Source organism: Triturus cristatus, chromosome 3_1 (assembly GCF_964204655.1).
Source record: "Triturus cristatus chromosome 3_1, aTriCri1.1, whole genome shotgun sequence".
In the NCBI taxonomy this organism is placed as follows: Eukaryota; Metazoa; Chordata; class Amphibia; order Caudata; family Salamandridae; genus Triturus; species Triturus cristatus.
The window spans coordinates 812,726,131-812,743,708 of record NC_140583.1 but is presented as its reverse complement, the minus strand read 5'-3'; the positions used below and the strand labels follow the sequence as shown (position 1 = coordinate 812,743,708).

At 45.1% G+C, this 17,578-nt stretch overlaps 1 protein-coding gene across 1 annotated transcript in view; it reads right to left on the bottom strand.

Moving 5' to 3' along the window:
* The window catches only part of PRMT2 (protein arginine methyltransferase 2), a 453,544-nt gene that overhangs the window by 153,193 nt on the left and 282,773 nt on the right, over positions 1 to 17,578 (bottom strand). The window contains exon 4 of the mRNA XM_085646208.1: positions 889 to 1,050. Coding sequence (XP_085502334.1) covers positions 889 to 1,050 — 162 coding nt within the window. The remainder of the gene's footprint in view (positions 1 to 888; positions 1,051 to 17,578) is intronic.

Genomic DNA, 17,578 nt, shown 5'->3' with positions numbered 1-17,578 from the left:
CAAGTAGCACATGATTTGATTGCTGGGAGGATAGTGAACTCTATGTACGAGGAATAATTTCCGGGTAAGTGAACTCTATACGTTGTTCCAAAATGTTGATACTACACTGCTGCTCCATTGGAGTCTATTTGCCTGAGTGGGCAAGCCATTTATAGGAGTTTCCCAATCCTCTAGTAAAAGATCCATCACTGTGGACTGTTCTGTTAGACTAGGGTCTCCTATTCTAAGTGATATGATTTTCAGTCCTGTGTTTGGTATTAACTGAAAAATGCTGTCGACATGATCATGAAACTATGTTCATAGGTTTGTGATGAAAAGAATAACTGGACATATTATGGTATTCTGATGAAATTTGAAAGTTGCCGGCTGTTCTTTGTGCCAGAAGTTAAAACAAACGCAGGATTTACATTTTTTATGGTTAAGGAGTGGATTTTCGGTTTATATGGAAGCAAAATGAAGGCCACTGGAATAGTTACGAACCATAGGACAGCTGAACTGGACAGCAGTTACCAGGTGATGGTTTTTCCATAGTTCACTAATTACCTATGCCCCATAGGAAATCTAGTGTTGGTTACTTATTTTAATGGTGTCAATAAACTGATAAGTTCTAAGAAAATAAAGGTTAAAGCATAATCCTTCAAAGAACCTGAAATATCCCTCACAATAACTAGGAAATGTTTAATTTCGCATCACTTTTGTGTTCTCTTTTGCATTTTCAATCACACGAAACACAAAAACATCGCTGTCTTTGCTACAAGGACAATATCTCCCACCCAAGCCCCTTTCCACATGAGCAAGGGCTTTACTTAAAACCATGACAGATACAAGATTAACCCTATGCGATGAATCAGGCATACTGTTAATATGCTTCTCACACAGAACGCTTACTGCTTTGGGTTGTGTGTGCATGCCACAGAAGAGGCTAATAATCCCAGTGCCGCATCCAACATCCAGAATCACCCTTCCTCTAAGGGCAGCCTGGTTCTTCATGATCACTTCTTGGTATGTGGTTGTGCGAGGTCGGTCTTCTAACATTTCCAGGTGGAGTTTCTGCAAAAGAGAAAAAACAGGATTCAGGACTACAAACGGTAACAGCTTTCCTAACAAAAAGTAGCAAGGATGAGCGCTGGATTCTGGGGTAAGGGAGTGTGCACATACGTTGTCTTAGGGTCAATGCATGGGAATCAAACGTCCAATATTGCACCTATCATTCAAGATATTAACAATTACAGAGAGGAATGACAGCTCATTTGGAAGACCTTCCAGGGTGATACCAGGTAAGCATCAGGAATCCTGACATGAGGAACAATTACTCGCATCTGCAGTCTATTCAAGAGATTGGGTAGGTGGAAACTGAAATATGTCAAATGTATTGATAAAACAAAAGAGATAAAGTGAGATATGATAAATGTCTTTAAATATCACGGGGGTTCGAATAAAGAGAGGCAGAGGCATGTTAACACCCCTCGTGTAAACATAAGAGGCAAGAGAGGGCTAATAAACTTCTGACTTCGTACCCACTAAATAGTGGCATGCTTCATCATCGGAGCCTATCCACACTCTGGGTAGGGTAATACCACCAGGGCAGACTCAACCACGATTTGGAGTTCTTATATAAAATAACTATCTGGATAAAGCAGGGATCCAGCTTGAGTAAAGAAAAAGTTTAAAACAACCTTATGGTATACCCTGTCAGAACTACTATTTATTAGTAGGGTACCATGGGTTTATTACAAATAGGTACAGTGTTCCAATTGAGCGTTATCTTCTTAATCACCTCTAACTTTTGCCGACATGTTTCGGCCCTCCCAAAGAGCCCATAGGGTCTGGGGCCTTCCTCAGGGCTATGCATATTTGCCCCTGCCTTTTTAGCATGCATTCCATGCACTTCAATGAGGCATAAGGCTCTCACCTGAAAAAATGGATCCTTCTGTATTTCAGGGGTACCTATACATGTAGAAGGAAATAATAATAGAATTTGTAACAAAACACAATAGAATGGTGTCTAATGTGATTCTCTTGTGGGGTCCCAGGCGTGTAACCAAAGGGGCCATTCTATGTTAACCAGCCAGTGATCTTGTTATCTATCACCTAATAGAAACCAGCATCACCCTGTTTCCTTTTACTATTAAAACCACCTTACTCTAAACAACATTCATTGTGTGGATAGTGCTTGGAGAATAAAACATGCATGATGTCCACTAGAGCAAATGCATGCATGTGAAAGTTCAATCTTATTGAGACTTGTTTCGTCATCACACTCCTATCTCTTACCCTAACTTGTCCTTTTTCGGGGATCATGATGGTCTGGCAGAGGGGACCAGCCTGTTGTCACACACTTATGGAGAGAAAAAATACATGTATATATGTCTAGTAACAGGTACTGCAGCCTGATTGTTGATGTTTGTATCTCTTATTCCTACAAGGACAGCCGTATTAGAATACAGGACAAAAATAAACCTAGTTTACATTCCCTTCATGGGATTTTGGCAACCTCGAACAGTCTTCAACTGCCATGGTTAGACTGTTAATTCTTTTCACCATGTTCATAATGCTGGTTACATTGCTTTGTTTTATCTGCCTAATAATCGCAACTCATTCTTTCTATGAAAGACTATGATCATTTCAATAAATGTATCGAAATCCGCAATTTACTTGGGGATCAGGGTCAAGTTAGAGGTTGCCAAAATCACCTGTCACACCAGGAAGATTAGGGGTTCGGGTGAGGCACTGTGCGCTATCTAAGAATTGGGCCAACATTCTCTGATGGTGTAGATGGACTCAGTCCTTACATTCTTAAGTTCTGTTGTCCTAATACAGGAGTCCTACCTTTTAGTGGGAACCGTATAACATGGCGCCACCAACATTGATCGTTCCAAGGCCCTGGTGGATATTATGGTGGCTCTGCAAGTTAGGTCCAGTTCTCCCTGTCATTCCAATACCAAATTCAAATTTGCCCGGTCATGCCAGCAAATAGTCAGGGCTACTAGCATGGCACCGGCTGATTCCATTAGAAGGCTTAGTGATATAGACTGACTTAGAGGAGTGACTTTTTCATCTCATGACTCATCTCTCCTCCGGTCTCTAAATTCCATCTCATCAAGGCACCCAATGCTTGAAGGAGGTCTTGGCCCTTTAAAACACTCAAGGTCATCCAAGAGATACCACTTCTGGTAGTCTCTGGCTGCAATCTTTCGTATGATAGTGAGTCCACCCCTAATGTCGGCATTACCTCAAACCCTGTGGCAGTTAGTATTAATACCCCGCCTGACTCGCTGGATCCTACCTCTTTTACACAGGGCAATGTATTCTCTGACTTGTAACTCTGACTGCTTTTTAGTTCTCGGAATATAGCAGGTCTTAGATCTAAAACAACTCTTCCTAACTGGAATGGGCTAATGGATAGAGTTGACATCTCCCTCCTTCAAAAAATCTTGTCTCTGGATTCAATCCACAGGCCGGGATATCTCAATTATTTTATTCCAGCTATTCCTAGTACAAGAGGCAAGACTTCTGAGGGTTTGATTATTTGCATTCGAGCTTTGCTAAACTGTAAAGTACGCCAGCTCAAAATTAATTCTCTTGACATCTTAGGGATCCAGTTGGATAATGGCAGCACATACCAAACAACCACCCCCAATGTTTAGGTCAGAGAGGCAAGGAACGGGGTTACTTTCGTGCACCCTAAAAGATCTTCAGCATTTTTTTGATCAGCATCCTTGCCAACATCTTCTCATTCTAGCGGGTGACTTTAACTTAACATTCGAGCCGCTGGACAATGACGAGTTGAGGATGAGGATGCTGCGTGGGCGGTTCCCCTTTTAGATATTCCACCTATTCGCAGTTGGACTTGCTCTGCTGTTCACTTAAAACTCCTAACAATTGAGTATGACTTGAGGGCTCTTAATGGCCGAACCAAATCTGACCCCAAAGGTGCTCACACCTTTATAAGCCTTTTGCCATGAGCCGTTTTGACGACATACTTGTCGATTTGAGACTATGGTCAGCAGTCATCCATATGACTGGGCTAGAAAGAACTGAAAGTGACCATAATCCCTTATCCTTGACCCTACAGTCTCTATGTAAGAGCTTTCTCTAAGATGTATGTCTCTCTTCCTACACTTGGGATATTACTTTGTCCGTAGATAAACGCCATCTGAAGTGGCAGCAGATTGCCACCAGTCCTGATATTCTGGCAGCTATCCACGAGGATCTCAAAGTAGCTGTTACTCACAGTGAGGGTGTCCAACCTAGCTCTCCCAACCAACTGTTGCTGACACACAGAGCATTCTTTGAACTTATTTTATCTCATTTTACCATTCCAAATGTACATGTTAGGCAAGGTATTGGCAAACATCACTCTTGATACAACAAAGAATGTCGTGCACTTAATCGTTCACTAGTTAGTGCCATTAAGGCTAAAGATATGGTCCACATTCGTCTTATTAGGAAGGACTACAAAAAAGCCATTATCAATGCCAAAAGGGATTGAGATGAACAGAGGTAGAAGGCCCTTCTGGATACATGCTACATGCTCAACCAGCGACCTTTCTAAATTTTGGTAGCTGGTTGCACGGGGAAGTTCCACTGATGCACTGGACCCCACAAACAATGTTGCCACTTCTGTCTGGGTTGACTATTTTTATAATCTTTACTCCGATGATTCCATCGTCTCAACCCAGACTACTGGTGTTACTGCTTCTCTGTCACTAGTGTCATGCCACTGTTGATATTGTCCAGTCTCAATGCTGTCACACGTGGAAGTGCAGCAGGTCCGGATGGTGTTCTAGCAGACATATTTCTATCTGACACAGAGGCATGGCCGCGTTATATCTTGTCCATAACTACAGCAATTGGTGCGGGACCCCTATTCCCGATTCTTGGAAAGAGGCTATAGTACTGCCTATACACAAAAAAGGCAATCACTCCTTACCTTTCAACTTTAGGCCAATAAGCCTTACAGATTGTGTTAAAAAAAGAATTGCTGCGGTCTTATTAAAATTCAGGACTGGATTGTGGAGCCCGATGCTCTTAGTCCATTCCTTTTTTTTATTTTTATTTTATAAGTACTTTTATTGACAACACAAGTAAATCAGAAAGAAAAGAACATACACAAGCTTTTTAGGATTAGCTGATAATATTAGCATATACATTTGATATCAAGTAGGCCTTACAAATAGATAAACATTAGAGACGTAAAAAGAAAAATTAAAGAAAAGTTCCCCATATTCTATCAAATTTTTTCATTGATTTCAATCCCTTTATTTTGGCAATAGCACGTTCCATAGTGTAAATTTCATTGATCAAGGACCACCATTCCAGAATATGTGGAGGTTTCTGAGATATCCAAGCCCTAGCAATAGTCAATCTAGCACATGAAAATAATATTGTTAATAGATCTTTATGTGGGCAATTCGAAGCTTGTATGTCTAATAATACAGACAGAGGCGAGAGAGAACAAAAGATGATTTGTTTTTGCGATAAGATATTTTCAAATCCAGGCCAGAACTCAGACAGGGCTGGGCATGAGAAAAGTATATGTGTAATGTCAGCCGCAACAAGATCGCATTTGGGGCACTTAGAGCGTTCACTTGGTGGAGAATTTTGGGACCAGTTGGATATTCTTAGCGGGGTATAGTATATAAGGCAAATTGTTTTATATAGCTGAATCCTTAGGCTCGAAGATTGTACCACTTTGTTAATATTGCAAAGTGAAGCCGAGACTTTGTTAGAGGTGATGTTAGTTCCTAATCTAATTGTCCATTTCACTGCAATTTTTGGATAGTTATCCTCTTTAAAGTTATTTAAACATTTGTAACCCCTGCTAATTAGTGATTTCTGATTTTCCAAGTAGAAGCACGTCCATAAATCTGAATCCGAAATTTGGTTGATTTTCATCTTGCAAACCAGATAGTCTCGGATTTGCATGTATTTAAATCGCATAGCTTCAGTTAGATTAAAGAGAAGTTTAAGCGTTGTGAAATCTAAAAATCCTTGAGTACCATAGAGGTCCCCCAAAAAATTAATACCCAAGTTGGCCCAAACGACCCCGAATCCATCATTAAATATTCCCGGTAGCCCAGGGTTACCCCACAAGGGGAGCTTTAAATGAAAAAAGGAAGTCTTACATGTAATTAAAAAAGATTTCCAAATAGCGACTATCTCTCTCGCGGTCTTGAATTTGACCCTTTTAAAGTAGTTAGGGTCGTTTACTCTTCCTAGGAATTGATTAGAGTCAGTACCCAACATAAATTGGTGGTAATAATATTGACTGTTGGGGTTAAATAAACTGCGAAGGCGGCCGAGGAAGGTTGCCAAAAAATATAGTTTAAAGTCGGGGAAGTTTAAACCGCCTTTGTTAGTTGGTAGTTTGAGCAGAGCAAGTGATCTTCTAGCTTTTATATACCCCCAGATATAACTACTTAAAATCCCGTCTAGTTTTTTAAAGAAGGAATTATTAACGCGCAAGGGTATAGACCTAAATAAATACAAAAATGTTGGCAGTATCTTCATTTTGATTAAGTTGATCCGGCCAACAAGGCTCAAAGGTATTTTATGCCATTTTTTGAGTAAGCCAGATACTTCTTTCAATAAAGCATCATAGTTGAGGGTATTTATGTCATTACTTTGGCTGATATTTTTTTTTTTTGAAATATTTTTATTGAGTTTCTCAACAACACAGAAAATAAACACCACTCGTTTAGTGCAAGGCATGGCATACAAAGGTTTCGAGGTATCGCTGCAATGGCAGTACAGGTGTCACAGAGAGAAATAAACAGCCCAGAGATATCAGACCATCGTTCCCCTCCCTGTTCATCGCCAGCGGTGGAGCCACTAGTCATGGTCACTGAGGTCCGAATCTGCTGCATCCAGTGGGGGCTCACAGATGTTCCCCCTGTAGACGTTCCATCCACCCCAGACCTGGGACCATTTCCTGGGGCACCCTCTATGAACATACACAGTTTTTTCAGTCACCATTACAAGGTCCATATCTCGGATCCAATGCGTCAGGGTAGGCACCTGCCCCGATCCCCATTTCTGGGCTATATTACGTTTCGCAAGCATGAGCCCCAATGTCACCCAAAGCTGGGTCACTCTATTGTGGTCCGTCTGTTCCCAGACATTAAGGAGACATCGCCGAGGTTCCGGCAGCGTGGGAATTTTGGTTACATGGGAAAGAATACGCAACACCCCTTTCCAATAAGTCGCTACGACAGGGCACTCCCAGAGGGTATGCAAGAAGGTCCCCTCGAGGCCACAGTTCCTGAGACACAGCGGGGACTCCACCCGGTGGAGTTTGAACAGGAGGGTACGGGTATAGTATGTGCGGTGCAGAATTTTAAGTTGGACCAGTCTTAGCTTGGAAGATATGCCCACTTCCCTAGGGGACGAGAGCGCGGAACTCCAGTCCGTCTCATCAAATTCTCCAAGTTCTGCCTCCCATTTCCCCTTAAGGGTGGAAAAAGGGTCGGGCGGTTATTTATTATCTTCCGGTACGTCAGGGACGTCGCTCTCTGGAGCAGATGCTCCATGAGGAGCCGGTCTTCCAAGGGCGATGACTCAGGGAGCCGAGTCCCATGTGGAATCGCCGTCCGAAGAGCGTGATGGACTTGTAAATATCGGAAGTGTTCGGTGTCCGCCAAGTCGTACTCCGCCTGCAGTTGGGCAAAAGTGACTTCCTCTCCCTTACGCCAGAGGTCTCCAACCCTGGAGATACCAATAAGATCCCACTGGTGGAATCCCTTGGTAGTGCGAAGTACCCCGAGCTGCCTAGTGTCCCAAAGCGGCGTTGCCTGGGTAATCCTCCCGGCCCAGCTCATCGCCCGCTGCGCCGCGTGCCATATCCGGAGGGTATGGGCTGCGGGCCCCGCCGGAACGCGACCTCTTTTAGGGTTGTAAAGGGCTCCCATCACCCCTCCGGGGCCGAGTAGTTGTCTATCCATGCGGTATGCGGGGTCGTCCCCCGGCACATGGAGCCATTGGTTGATAATCATGAGGTGTGACGCCCAGTAATAGGTCTTAATATCTGGGAGGGCTATCCCCCCATCATACCAGCCGCTGGTAAGCTTGTGGAGGGCAATACGAGGCGACTTGTCCTCCCAAAGAAGACGAGTGATCTCAGCGTTGACTGCCGTGAAGTAAGAGGGCGCAATGGGGAAGGGGGTATTTTGTAACGCATAGAGGAATCTCGGGAGGGCGAGCATCTTAAAGAGCGAGGCCCTTCCAAGCAATGTCAGTGGCAAGGCACGCCAGTGTTTGACGTCGGTGCGAAGCCGTTGGAGGGGCTTCATCAGATTTTCCGCGACAAATTTGTCCCGATCGGCCGTGACGTACACGCCAAGATATTTGAACCCGTCGTGAGCTACTAGAATGTTACAGCCTCGCGGAAGCGGAGGCGGGGAGCCTCGGAGCATATATAAAATGGATTTCTCCCAGTTTATTTCGTATCCGGACCTACGCCCGTACGATTCACATATGTTGAGAAGACAGGCGATAGAGCGCGCCGGCGAGGCAAGATAGAGGAGCACATCATCCGCATAAAGGGATATGCGATCCTCCCAGTCCATCGTCCACCTAAGGCCACGGATCATCGGATCCTGTCGCACCCACGCCGCCAAGGGCTCGAGAGCCATAGCAAAGAGGAGCGGGGAGAGGGGGCAACCCTGCCTGGTCCCCCGACCCAGAGGAAAGGCGTCAGAGACGCGGCCATTTACTACCACCTGTGCAAGCGGCTGAGTGTACAGCAGCTGAATCCACGCGCAAATCCTGGGGCCAAGCCCCATATGGCGGAGAACGGCGAAGAGGAAAGGCCACTCCACTCTATCAAACGCCATCCGCGCATCTAACGACAGTATGGCCGCATCTTCCTCGATCGAGGAGCGGCAAGCAATGATGCCCTGGAGACGCCGCAGGTTCAAAGCGGTGTTCCGGTGGGGCATAAATCCCGACTGGTCAGGGTGACTTTGGCTGATATTTTAACACCTAGATACGTCGCCATCCGACAGGTACCTTGGACAGGAGTCGATGGTTTGTAATTTAATATTACCTGTGTTTTACTTAAGTTTAATTTGTATCCTGAAATTGATCCAAAAGCATTAGATTCTTCAATTATCGTTGACAGAGCTTTTACTACATCAGTAGAGTATATGGCAATGTCGTCGGCATAGGCTGTGATTTTCAGGGAATTAGGGCCGAACTCCAATGGAATAATATGGGGTTGAGTTTGTAGTGAGTTTATAAATGGCTCCATGGAGAGCGCGAACAGCAAGGGTGAGAGCGGGCACCCTTGCCGCGTGCCCCTAAATATTTTAAAACCTGGAGAGATCATACCAGCATAGCTAATTTTGGCAGTTGGAGAGTCATATAGGGCCTGTATCCATCTTAAATATCGGCCCTTAAAACCATACGCCCTCATTATAGCCCAGAGGTAATCCCACCCGACCCGGTCAAATGCCTTTTCAGCATCTAAAAGTATCATACCGAGTCGGATGGAATTAGTCGCTGCTACATCAAAAGCGGTAATTGCCATGTTGACATGGGCTGTAGTGTCCCTGCCAGTAAAAAATCCATGTTGTTGTTGGTTAACTAGCTTAGGCATGTGAGGAGCCAGTCGGAGTGCAAGAATTTTAGAGAATACTTTAGCATCTGCGTTAATGAGTGAGATAGGCCTGTAAGAGCCGCACTCATCAGCAGGTTTATTTTTTTTGAGAAAAAACACGATCTTAGCAGAATTCCAAGAGTTTTGAGCCTTCCCTTTTAAACCAATCGAGTTAATTACTAAACAGAGAAGGGGAAGTATTTTGTCAATGCAGATTTTGTAAAGTTCTATAGGGAGTGTGTCTTCTCCTGCCGCCTTACCAGACGGAAGAGAAGTAATTGCCGTTCTGATTTCGGTAGTGGTAATATTCTCCCCTAATTGCCCATTGTGTTCAATTTCGCTATTATTAGTAACGTTATTACCTATGTATGCTTGGATATTGTGTAACGTAGGGTTATTTTCCGGAGTGTATAAATGACTATAATAATTAACAAATTGCTCCATTATATGTATGGGTTGAACGTAAATGATGTTATTAAGTCCCTTAATAGATTTAATTATTGTATTAGCTTTATCATCCGCAACTTTGTAGGCCAAGATCTTACCGATTTTATCGCCACTCTCATATTGAGAGATTTGAAATTTATGTAATTTTACACTGGCTCGCTCTCTAAAAATATTTTTTGTAGCAGATCGGAGACTAATTAGTTCTAGTCCTAATTTGTCCGTATCTGATGAACCTTGTATAAGAGCGTCTGCTAGCTGACTTTCTAGCAACAAAATATTAGACGTCATAATCTTAACCTCTTTTCGGCGTTTTGAATTTTGTGTAAAGATAAACTGCTGTGTAAATCCTCTTATGCTGGCCTTGCAGGTGTCCCATACATAGATTGGAGAAGTAGAGTGAAGATTTATATCAATAAATTCAGAGATATGTTCTTTGAGTTGTGGTATAAATTCTGAATCTAAAAGAAGATACCTGGGAAATGAAAATAATCTTATATCTTGTTTTCTTAAAGTGGTGTTAAAAATAAAAAGAATGGGATTGTGGTCTGAGGTGACTCTTGGGCAAATAGCAATAGTGCTGGATTCTAGAATCTTATCAGAGGCCCAAATCATATCTATGCGAGAGCATAATTTGTGAGGTGCGGAATAGTACGTATAACCTGGTATTTTGGGATGTAGAAATCGCCAAGAATCTTTTAGATTATGTAAACGACCTAGTTCTAAAATAGCCGCACGTGTCTTCCGCATGCGTTGAAACCCCCCTTGTCTAGTAGTATCTAAATCATAATCCATTATGCAGTTAAAATCGCCCCCGATTAGAAGTTCTCCTTCCCATTCCAATAATTCAATGTTTAACCAGTCAAAGATAAAAGGATCATCAGTATTAGGTCCATATACAGTACATATAACATATTTACAGCTTTCCAAATCAATTTGGATGATTATCCATCGGCCCCTCTTATCTACAGAAGTTTTAGTAATATTTAGTCTCAGTTGTCTTTGTTTTAAAATGGCAACCCCTCTGATAGTGGTGTTTAAAGTTGTACAGGCGATCACCTCGTACTTTAATAACCTTAATAGCTTCCTATCTTTATAACAGATGTGAGTTTCAGTAAGTAGAACTAAATGAGGATTATACATTTTAAGCTCTTCCTGTACTAGTCGTCTCTTGTTCTTGCAGTTGAGGCCAGCGACATTCCATACTAAACAACTGAATCGATGCATTTCAGAAATATTAGATGATCAGCTATTCTAATAATAACTATCAAGGATATCAGCTTTTCTTTTTTATTAGTTTCAGTAAGTGTTGCTCTTGTGTTGTCATTTTTAACATTGGTGACTTCCGCCCGTGTCCCCCTACTCCCAACCCACCCCAACCTGAACCCTCCCCCAAGTCCCTTAGGGGAAAACACCCCTCTAATCCATGCTGCCATTGTTAGGGCAGCCTTGTTGAGAGGCAGCAGCGGGTAACTCCCTCTACCTCCCCCACTCCGCCTGTTGAAAGAAGAAACATACAGTGCATGTACAAATACAAATGTAAAAAGAGAGAAGTTAGAGAGCTTAAAAGAAAAACCTATATAGTAAACTTCAAATAATGTGATCCCATATTAGTTACCAAACCATAGTCCCTACTCCACATAGACAAGATTACCGGATATTACGGCTAACCCACTAAGACCCCGAAGGCGAATAGTCATATAGGTGAGAACATTGATGGTAAATTCTTAACCGAATTTCGATAATGCTGCCTCAGCTTCCTTGACATCGGTGAAAGTATATGTATGACCCCCTTTCATTACTTTTAAACGGGCAGGTTCCTGCAGAAATACCTGCCCACCCAGAGATTTAAAAGGGTCAATAAATTGTCGTAACTTCCAGCGCTTGTCCATAGTGGCCTTGCTCAGGTCAGATCTGACAAAGAAAGTAATATTATCAAATTTAATAGGGGAGTGAGGCTTGGCCTTAAGGGAAATCGCTTGCCTTAGTAGGTAATTACCGAAGTAGATCAGGAAAGGGCGGGGAAATCTACTCTCTTTATTTCTTTGAATCAGAGGTAACCTATGGACCCTTTGCAGCTGAGAGTCCCAATCCCAATCTGATAGGTCTGGAAAAGCTTTCTGAAAAAGATTTACAATATAGGCCCGCGGATCAGATCCTTCTGAGCCTTCCGCGATGCCAAAGCGTCGGAGATTTTGCCTTCTTTGGCGGTTCTCCATATCTTCGAGCTTGTTCTGAAGGCTTGATATCTGTGTGTCATGTTGGTTTGTTAGAGTCTCGACCCGGGCAGATGACTCCTCAATGCCCGCCACCCTTTGTTGTAGCTCCTCCACTTCTTGAGTAATTATTCCGAATTTATTAGTAGCTTCTACTAAAGACTTCTGTAGTTGACAATTATCTTCTCTGAGCTGTAGAAAATGTTGTTGCGCTTCATTTCTATGGTCAGTCAAAATCTTTAAGATCTGATCAAAAGAAGAGAGATTAAATTCTGTGTTCCCAGTGTTATCTTGGGCAAGCAAGGCTGTTGGGGTAGTTGTAGGGATTAAAGGCGATCGTTGAAAATCCAGTTCAGTGGTTATTGCTGCAGTAGAAGCAGAAGAGTCAGCTAAGGAGATTGCTGAAACAGCAGTGGATGAAACAGTCGAAACAGGTAGGATTGTTTTACCTCCGGCCATGGCAGAGCACTCCTTCAGGTGCTCTTCTTCAGTGGGACTAGTACCTGAAAGGCGTAAGGCCATGCTCTTGACCCCTCCTTTTGCCTGTATCCACCTTCGTAAGGGACTTTCATCAGTGATGGTTTTACCGCGTGTTTTCAGGACCGAGCTTGAAGCGGACAAAATAGAGGTATTGAGAATCTTCCCTTTCTTTATTTTATGCTTTGCCTTTGATTTCCCCTTTTTGGGACCAGAGTGTTTCGTGGGTGGGCTAGATGTATCTTCCTCATCCCCCGAGTCTTCGTAATCATCAATGAGGCAGTCCTCTGTTTCCTTGCAGTTCATTTCATCTTCTATTGATGTAGTTTGCGTGTCAGTAGGGGGCAGCATCAGTGTATCCGAGCTCATCTCAGTACTAGTAGGTACATACGTCTGGCCAGCCCTTTGTGGACATTCAGGCGCTTTCAAAGTATCAACCGTAGATGCGCCCTCCCAACAGATGTAATAGTCTCTGAACAGACCTTGTTGAATAAGTTAGAGTCTATCTCTCCATTGGCGCTGGAGTTGTCTGATTGTTGGTTTAAAGTTAGCTCACAGCCAGTTCCAATTACACCTGGTTTAGCAGAAAGGATGTCTTCCTGATCGCTAGAGAGGCCCCCCTTTAGCTTAGTAGAAAGGGTATCATCCTGATCGCTAGAGAGGCCCCCCCGTTGGTTTGAGAGACAAGGCTTCGTTGTGGATTGAGAGCATGCCAGGAGCAATGTTGTTGTCTAATGTCAATATAGAGCCAGACCTACCCTGTGGATCAGCAGAAAATAAAGAAGCTCGTATAATCTGCTTACCGGGAATCACTGTGATTTTCTCGGTTTTCCCAGCGTGTTCTGTTATAGCCTCCGGGACCGCCAAAGGAGCCGTAACTGTTCCCGCAACAATGTTTCCGCTGCAGGCTGAGTTCTCGGCAGTGAGACCCCTCCCTGCCCGAGCAGATCTATGTGTAGTTTTCGGCGCCATAATGCAAGTATCCAAGACGAGCCGCGTCTCCTTTGTTGAACAGATGCCGGGAGCGGGGCGTATAGCCAGGAGCCGCGGCGGTCCAAGACCAAAGCAGCCGAGTGAAGTGTTCAGTGAAGCTCTGGCTACCTCCGGGATGATCGCAGATCGAGTGAGGAGGAACCTCCGCCCATAGCGACCCAACAGGAAACGTAGCATCTGATGGCTGGTCGGTGGTGAATATCAGCGGGTAAAGCTTTTCTGGTTCTTTTTTAAGTTGAGAATGGTTTAAGAAGAAATTCTCCTCCGGGTTTAGATCGACGATAAGTATTTCTCATGCAGCACTATTCTCGCATAGAGTGAGGGGGAAGAAGCATCACACAGCGCTGCCGCTCAGTGGCGTCTTCAGCCCGCCATCTTGGATCCCTCAGCCGAGCACCTCTACAAACGGGTACCCTTTCTGTAAACTGAGCCTGGTCCCCGCACCTTATGTGTGCATAGTTGTTTTGCTGCACACAAGGCCAGACTGAGGATCAAATCAAAAGCCGATTTCAGATCGACAAATGCATTGTAAAGGCTGCCCCTGCCAATGCCAATCAGAGCAATCATCCAATAGATAAGCATAAAACGGAAGGCCTGGTCAATGGTTGAAACCCTTCAACGGAAACCTGCATGGAATGGCTCTTAGTCCATTCCATGCAGGTTTCCGTTGAAGGGTTTCAACCATTGACCAGGCCTTCCGTTTTATGCTTATCTATTGGATGATTGCTCTGATTGGCAGGGGCAGCCTTTACGATGCATTTGTCGATCTGAAATCGGCTTTTGATTTGATCCTCAGTCTGGCCTTTGGATGCTCTTGTTGACCTAGCAATGCCCCCTCATATTTTATCGCTTTTAATTTGTGTGCAGCAAAACAACTATGCACACATAAGGTGTGGGGACCAGGCTCAGTTTACAGAAAGGGTACCCGTTTGTAGAGGTGTTCGTCAAGGCTGTGTTCTGGCTCCCTCCCCCCCCCGTCCCCCCCACCCGGTTTTACACTTTTTTTTTCTTTCTTTTTTTTTAAAACTCTTTTTATTGACTTTATGCAAGATATACAGTGTGGGTACAGTTCCATCAAAACACTGACAGCGTGAACAACAAGACAAATCATACAATATAAAGATGGATGAGAGGAGGAGGTTATGGTGAGGGGGGACCCTCGCCCTCAGGCTCATCTGGAGGGGTACATATGTAACCACGGTACACGTTCCAGGATGACCAGATCTTGGCCCACTTTCGGGGGCAGCCCCTAGCTGCGTATACCGTCTTCTCTCTAAGCATACACCAATCGAGGTCGGTTTCCCAATCCCTGACCCGCGGGACTTGTGCGGCCCCCCCAGAGTTGAGCTATGTTCCTTTTGGCAATCATGCAACGCAGTGTGACCCATTGTGTCGCATGCGAGCTCAAGTCAGTAGGTTCCCAGATATTTAGGAGGCATCTAGGCGCTTCCAGGTGTATGTCTAGGGAGAGTACCTGGCTCATAATGGTATGGATGTCTCGCCAATAGGCCTGTATAGGGTCGCAGTGCCAAATAATATGGGTGAATGTGCCCTGTTGTGTACATCCCCTTCTACAATAATCGTCTACTGAACTACCCATGTGTACCAGTTGGGGCCCCGTAATGTACACTCGGTGGAGGATTTTCAACTGTACAAGGCGGAGGCGCGCAGATATGGCGACGGTTTTAGGGGAGGAAACTGCGTCCTGCCAAGCCTCATCGTCCAACTCTATGCCATCCCTCACCCATTTTTCTCGAAGAAGCGCCAGCGGGTCGTCCATGTTATTGATAAGTTTCCTATATGTTAGGGAGATGGCTCTATCAGGTAGATAGCCGTCTAGCAGCCTGTCTTCCAGTGGCGCATATTCAGGTAAGAGGGTGTCGTGTGGCAGTGCTGCTAATAGGGCGTGGCGTATCTGCAAATATCGGAAACGCTCCATGTCTGTCATGGTGTACTGGAGTTGGAGAGAGTCAAAGGTTTTGACCCCCTGTGCGTCCCACATATCTCCGATACGCGATATGCCGATCAGGTCCCATTTGTCAAATCTCCGCGTATTGCCCATATATCCGAGTTTCTGAGAGTCCCACAGGGGTGTGAATTTGGTCACCTTGTTGGCCCAGCCCAGGGAGGCGGTCGTGGTGTGCCATACTTGAACGGAGTGTGTGGTGGGGCCAGTGAGAGGATATTTGTTGGGCTTGGAGTAAAGGGCTCTTGTAAAGGCGCCGTTAGGGAGGAGGTGTCTGTCCATATTAAATGCAGGGTCATCAAGCCTCCCGTAAGTACAGTGGTTTATTGGTGTTAGATGGGAGGCCCAATAGTATTTCCGAACGTCAGGCAGTCCTATCCCCCCGTCAAACCAATGGAGGGTAAGTTTCTTGAGGGCAATACGGGGCCTCCCGCTCCACAACAGGTCTCGCTGCAGGTCCTCAATTTGTTGGAAGTAGGAATTTGGCACTGGATCTGCAGCGTTCTGGAGGGCGTAAAGAAAGCGGGGTAGGGACATCCTTTTGAAGAGGGCCGCTTTGCCTAATGAGAGCGGGAGTGTCTTCCAGTTTGCGATGTCATTCTTCAATCGTTGTATCGGGGGCTCGAGGTTTCGGGTGTATCGGAGGGTTCTGTCTAATGAGATGAAGATACCCAGATATGTAAAACAATCAGGGACTACCGGTATCGGGCAATTTTGGGGAACTGGAGGGGTTCCTCCACTTAAGACGTAGAGAAGCGACTTTTGCCAGTTGACACCGAATCCAGAGTACCTGCCAAATATAGAGAGGATATCAAATACCACGATTAATGATCTTTTGGGGGAGGCGAGGTACAGTAAGATGTCCTCTGCATACAGGGAAATTCGGTCTTCCCAGCCTGCAGACCACCGCAGTCCACGGATCATCACATCTCCGCGGATCCAAGCCTCTAGGGGTTCAAGAGCCAAGGCAAACAATAGAGGGGATAGGGGGCATCCCTGACGGGTCCCTCGACTGAGTATGAAGGGGTCAGACTTCCTATTATTCACCACTACCTGGGCCATCGGCGAGCTACATAGCAACCGTATCCATTTAATGAATTGAGGCCCAAACCCCAGCTTATCAAGTACCGCGAACAGGTAGGACCATTCAAGCGTATCAAAGGCCATCGTGGCATCCAGGGAGACCACCACGGCATCCTCACGCAGGGTCGACGCTCTGCCCAGCACCCCGTGCAGTCTGCCTAGGTTAAGGGCGGTGTTTCGCCGTGGCATAAATCCCGATTGATCGGGGTGCACAAGGTCGCTTATAACCTTAATTAATCTATTGGCCAGTACCTTAGCCAGTATCTTTGGCTCAGCGTTCAATAACGAGATGGGCCTATAGGAGGCGCAGTCGGTTTTGGGTTTCCCCTCCTTATGGATCGCGACGATAGTCGCTATTCTCTGGTCCAGTGGGAGGGATCCCTGCTCAAGGCTGGCCTCAAACATTGTTTTCAGATGGACTACAAGTTTGTCAGGGCGGAGTTTGTAGAGTTCGATAGGGAGGCCATTAGGACCCAATGCCTCACCCGGCCGGAGTGCCCTAATTGCGATTGCGATCTTGTCTGCCACAAGAGGGCTATCCATAAAGGCACGATCACTATCTGAAAGCACTGGCAGAGGGATGTCCCGCAAAAGCTCAGAGGAGTCTGCTTCGCTAGATAGGACCCTGGAGCGGTAGACTTCACGGTAGTGGGCAGCGAAATGGTCAACTATCTCTTGGGGATCTGATATGGCTAGTCCCCCGGGATTCAGCAGTCCGGGGACCAGCCTGTTTGCGCGCTCCTTTTTGTCTAACCAGGCTATTAATTTCCCCACTTTGTCACCCCAGTCGTAGATCCGCCC